Below are 6,025 nucleotides of genomic sequence, written 5' to 3' on the forward strand. Positions count from 1 at the left end.
CTTGTTGGGAAAATCATTTATCTCTCACACACTCGCCCTGATATTGCTTTTTCAGTGAGTCTAGTAAGTCAATATATGCATTCACCATGTCAAGGTCATCTCAATGCAGTCTATAGAATTCTGAGATATTTGAAACAAACTCCTGGGAAAGGGTTATTTTTCACAAAGAGTGATGATCGAAGAGTGAGTGCTTGCACTGATGTCGATTGGGCCGGATCAATCAAAGATCTAAAGTCTACCTCCGGCTATTGTACATTAGTTTGGGGGAATTTAGAAACATGGTGGAGCAAAAAATAGTCAGTTGTGGCACGAAGCAGTGTAGAAGCCGAATATCGAGCTATGGCTCATGGAGTGTGTGAACTAATTTGGATTAACAAAGTTATGAAAGAGCTGAAAATAAATCTTGAAGGCCCTATGAAGCTGTTTTGTGACAATAAATCAACCATCAACATAGCTCATAATCTTGTTCATCATGATAGAACCAAACATGTTGAAGTTGATTGACATTTCATCAAGGAAAAATTGGAAGAAGACAGTCTCAATGTTGAATATGTCCCTACTTCTCATCAGTTGGCTGACATTCTCACCAAAGGACTATCAGAACAAACTCATGAATTTTTTATCAGCAAGCTTGACCTTATCAACATTTACAATCAACCTTGAGGGGGAGTGTAGATTTACTTAGTAAATTAATATCAATTAAAATCAATTTGTATCAATCTATTTGATTTGATAGAATTTTAATTGATTCTAGGATATTTTAGTTGTGTATATTTGGTAGGATAATATTTTTTCTTCTTTGACTATAGGGTTTGATAGACTCGTTTTATCTATAAAAGTGTATTCTACTCATTATTGAAATATAAAAGAATTATCTTCTTCACTTTTCTACAAAATTGACTTAAGTTTGTTGGTTAGTTATTTAAATGATTTTTAACTGTCTAGCTTAATTATTTAAATGCTTTTGATTGTCCAATTTTTTTAAAAATATTTTTAATTCCGATTGTGTATTTATTTAAATGACTTTTAAATGTTCAGTTCTTTTATTTAAATCGCTCCGTTCATTATTTAAATGTTTTATTTATCAATGTGATATCAAAATGTTTAAGTATTGATTTTTGAAGAATTTTTTAGTTTGCATTATTTCAGGGCCGACGAGAGGAGCCGATGATGTTGAGGTATCTTTTATATAAAGATTTTAAATCCTTAAAAGTTAAGGAATGTAGATAAAGATTTATTTTAAAGATTTCGAGTTGTCATAATTATTTTAAAAGAATTGTAGAATTTATTTATTTACCTTCAAAATTAGTATTTTTAAACCCGGATAGATGACATTTTTCCCTTCATCTATCAATTTTCAAAGATAAGAGATTTAATTATTTTAGGGTGAGTAGTGTAGAAGTTGTAATAAACCAAGTAACAACTCTTTTAATTTTGTAATAGAAACTTCTATACTTACACCTATACACACAAATACATATTCACACAATTAATAAACCCCCCCCCCCCCCAAAAAAAAAAAAAAAAAAAAGAAAACCCTACACAAAACAAATCACCTTCTCCTTCCCTCCCACGCTGTTAGAGCCGCCTCCTTTCCATTGAACCACCGCAGGGCCGCCCTCCTCCTCCCCTAGCCGTCCGAAACTCTTCAAGGAACTCAAGGACATGCTCCCTCTCCATATCCTCTTCCTTTCTAGCTCGGTTTTGGGTAAATTTTTGTGACTAAGGCAAGTATACTCTTCCCTTTTCTCACCAAGCAAGCCTACTATGTTGTGTATGTGTTTATCTTGTTGTGTTCGAATTTCATGGCCTAAAACATAGGGTTTCAAATTTTTATTATTAAAATCAGTTTGTGTTCTTGAGAAATCCAAAAATATATGCAGTGTTGGTGTTGGTTTTGAGATATATTATGAGTTTTGAAATGATCTACACTTGATATGCTTGGTGCCCAAATTTTTAATGAGTTTGGTTGGTGTTTGGCATGTAATTCGAATTTTAAAGCCATGGTTATTAGAGGCTGTGTAGTTGACAACTGTGTTTCATTTGCATATTTTGATGTCGTTTTACTGTTGTTTTGTATGTATTCATGTGTCAATGTTTATGTTTTTATTTAAGTTTTGTTCATGTTTCATGCATCATGTCTACATAAAATTCTCTAGGGTTTTTTGTGTAGGAAATGACAATTTAAGGAAATGATGGTTCAGAAAGGATCTCGCTCGAGCTCATGTTTTTACCGATTGAGCAAGAGATGTATGAAGTGCTGGACAGAATTTTAACCGCTCGAGCGGAACTTTATTACCGATCAAGAGAGAGAGAGGAAAACGATGCGGATCAGAGAAACTTTCGATCGAGAGGGAGATTTATACCGATCGAGCGCGATCGAAATTCGGGAAATTATATTTCAAAAAGGAAATTTTCTTGAGAAGTACTCTAGTATTTAAATAACCTAAGCACTCAAATTTTAGGGATCTTATCATCAGATTTAGACGACATAAACGGGAGAATACTCTTGGCGGCGGCTAGGTTTTCTTCTTTATTTCTTATATTTATTCTTTTTCCTTGAAATTTTCTAGAGAATTCATGACTATTTGTGGCTAAGTTTTGATACTCAATAGAGAAATACGAATACTTGAAGTTTATTTATCTCGCGAGATTTTGATTTTCATTGTTTAATTTTTATTTGAGTATCAAGAGTTGTTTGGAATTGATTTTCATGCTTGTTTGTTTGATTGTTGGTTTGATCACCTAATAATTTTCTCATATTATCTCTAGCTAAATTAGATATCAAATCCGTAATTGTTTGATCTCTCTAATTTGTGAAGAAACTATAATTAATAATTTCCGCTTGTGAATTTGTTAATTCGTAGGAACAACAATTGAATAAATTAAATACAACCGCTTGTGTTTGTGTTGTCTAGATTCATTAATCTTGCTAGTTTGAATGCTACCTTAGATTTAAATCTTAATCGCTTGTATTTGAGTTAATTCATTGGTAAGGGTTAATTTAAAACACTTGTGTCTAAATTAACTAATATTAAGGTGGGATAGAAATTTAATTTTTCAATGATGAATATTCAATGGGGATTAATTGTTTTTAGAGAATCGATGATCGAGTGAATAACATCAAGGGCGTAGTCGACCGATACCAAGGCTTGTTTAATTAATTATTTCTCCATAATTTAAATATTGCATGCTAGTTAATAGATTTTATTTTATTTATTTCCTTTTAATTTTAGTTAGTTAATTTCAAATTTGAAAACCTCCTTTTATTTATTTTCAGTATTCTTAAGAATAAAAATAATTTTACTTTCCTCGTGGGAACGATCCCTACTCTTGCTACTACATTTTATTTGTCTGAGTTGAGTTGGGTTAATTTGGGCGTGATACGACTAAGCGCTACCAAATTTTGACGCCGTTGCCGGGGAAGACGTATAATTTATTTGTGTTTTGTTTTTATTTTATTTTATTTATATTCTTTCTCCTAGTACTTTTCTGGTTTGTTCATGATTGCAGGTGAATCTTTTGAAGAAGAATTTTCTTACGATCTTGAGATAGACAGAACTTATCACCGACGGTTGAGGGAAGCTCGAAGGAGATTAGAAGAGGATGAACTTCGAGCTGAATATCTTAGAGAAGAGATGGCTGCAAATGGGAATCTAAGCTTGAGACAGCTTGGCACCCCTGATCTGAATCAACAGCTCTAATACATTACTTTTCCTACTTTAGAAGCTAATGCTACTTTTGAATTAAAATCTGGGCTAATAAATTTGTTACCCTCTTTTCATGGACTTGCAGGTGAGGATCCGCATAAACATCTGATGGAATTCCACGTGGTATGTACAAGCATGAAACCCCATGGAGTAACAGAGGAACAGATTCAATTGAGAGCTTTTCCTTTTTCTTTAAAGAATGCTGCAAAGGATTGGCTATACTACCTACCTCCTGGATCCATCACAACCTGGACAGAGATGAAGAGGATCTTTTTGGAAAAGTACTTCTCAGCTTTGAGAGCAGCGAACATCAGGAATGAGATCTACGGCATCAAGCAAAATATAGTAGAGTCACTTCATGAATATTGGGAGCGGTTCAAGAAGATTTGTACTAGCTGTCCACAAAATCAGATAAGTGAAAATATTTTTATTCAATATTGTTATGAAGGTCTGTTACCTCATGATAGGAGTATGGTCGATGTGGCCAGTGGAAAAGTTTTTGTGCACAAGACACCACAAGATGCAAAGAACTTAATTGAGAACATGGCTGCCAATTCTCAGCAATTTGGCACCAACAGAAGTGATCCAGCACCCAGAAGGAACAACGAGGTAAATGTTTCTTCCCTTGAACAACAATTTATTGAACTGACATCTCTTGTGCGCCAAATGGCTATAGGGAATGGGCAGAATTTAAAGGTATGTGGAATTTGCGCTGCAATGGGACATGCAACTGACATGTGTCCCACACTTCAAGAGAAATCGGTCGAGCAAGTAAATGCAACAAGAGGATTTCCCGGGCCACCACAGCGGAAGTATGATCCTTATTCCAATACGCACAATCCAGGTTGGAGGGATCATCCTAACCTTAGATACGGAAACCCTCCGATGAATCAGCCTGCACCTCACGTGCAATCGAATAATCAATCTTACAGGCCACCATATCCTCCACAACCGCAACGTCCTCAAATTCCAACGCCCGGTGAGTTTCTAAAAAGTATTTTTAAGGATCTTGCAACTAATACTTTGAATTTTCAACAGGAAACTCAAGCAAGTATCCAAAACTTGAGCACCCAAGTGAGTATCCAAAACTTGAACACCCAAGTGAGACAACTAGCAACTGCAATCAATAAGTTGGAAGCACAACATTCTAGCATTTTGTCATCTCAAACAATCCCGAACCCAAAGGAGAATGCGAATGCAATCACTCTAAGGAATGGGAAGGAGCTGCAGATCCAAGAAAATGTGGTTAAGCCCTTGTCAAAGGATGAACAGGATGAGGAGGTGAGGATTGAGAACAAGGAACCAACTCAAGGAGACATGCAAAACGGTAAGTTTTCTCCTCTTTCAGAGTACAAACCTGTACCCCCTTTTCCCTTTAGAACTTAAAGAGTTTAGAAAATATGAAGGAATCAAGGAGCTCTATGACACTTTTCGTAGATGTGAGGTAAACATTCTTTTGTTAGACGCTATTAAACAGGTACCTCGCTATCCTAAGTTTTTTAAGGAACTATGCACTGCAAAAAGAAAACAAACATTGAAAGGGTGCCAAAAGGTGGAGCTGGGAGAGAATGTGTCTGCTGTGATATAGAGAAAATTACTTGCAAAATGCAAGGATCCAGGTATGTTCTCTATTCTGTGTAGACTTGAAAAGGCCATGTTTGTAGTAATCCAGATTACACTTTACATGATATGATATGGCATATAATTTTTAAAGTGGCAAAACATGATTAAGGAGTCCTTATTTGGTGAAAATAAGTAGAAAATCAGCTCCGGGACGTCCGAAAATGGTAGGAAGGGTCCTGGGGGTCTCGGAAAGTTCGGAGGCACCGAAATGAGTTCGGACCATACGAACTCAGATACCAAGTTCGGACCATCCGAACCCAGTTCGGAGGATCCGAACTCAGCACTTCGGAGGCTCCGAACCCAGCTCTTAGGAGGCTTCGAACCCAGTCAGGATCGGACGCTCCAAACCCAGTTTGGAGGATCCGAAGTCCCTCAGCCAGCAAGCCTAGATGACTAAGCCAAAAATTTTTACAAGTGTCGCGCATGCATGAATTGGACCATCCGAACCCAGTTCGGAGGCTCCAAACTCAGCCGACCTTGGGGCTATAAATAGGGATCTTCGGATTCATAATTTGATACGAATTCCCGAGTTTCCTTCTTCAGTTATATAAGTATGAGATATACACTTGAGGGCCCTATCGGTTATTATAGAGGTTCTGGAATAACCAAGGTGTGGTTATAGTCATCCAGGACTAGCGACTCCAAAGGTCTTACTACGGACGAAGGTATGGTCCGGGAATCTATTTAAGATT

At 36.4% G+C, this 6,025-nt stretch overlaps 1 protein-coding gene across 1 annotated transcript; it reads left to right on the top strand.

The window, feature by feature from the left end:
• The first annotated feature begins 3,968 nt into the window (after window positions 1–3,968).
• Window positions 3,969–5,298, top strand: LOC140862714 (uncharacterized). The gene is made up of 3 exons (XM_073265748.1): window positions 3,969–4,689; window positions 4,813–5,037; window positions 5,090–5,298. The coding sequence occupies exons 1-3, from the start codon at window positions 3,969–3,971 to the stop codon at window positions 5,296–5,298; spliced, it is 1,155 nt and encodes a 384-aa protein (XP_073121849.1).
• The last annotated feature ends 727 nt before the right edge of the window (window positions 5,299–6,025 follow it).

The sequence above is a fragment of the Henckelia pumila genome, chromosome 4 (genome assembly GCF_033568475.1).
Source record: "Henckelia pumila isolate YLH828 chromosome 4, ASM3356847v2, whole genome shotgun sequence".
In the NCBI taxonomy this organism is placed as follows: domain Eukaryota; kingdom Viridiplantae; phylum Streptophyta; class Magnoliopsida; order Lamiales; family Gesneriaceae; genus Henckelia; species Henckelia pumila.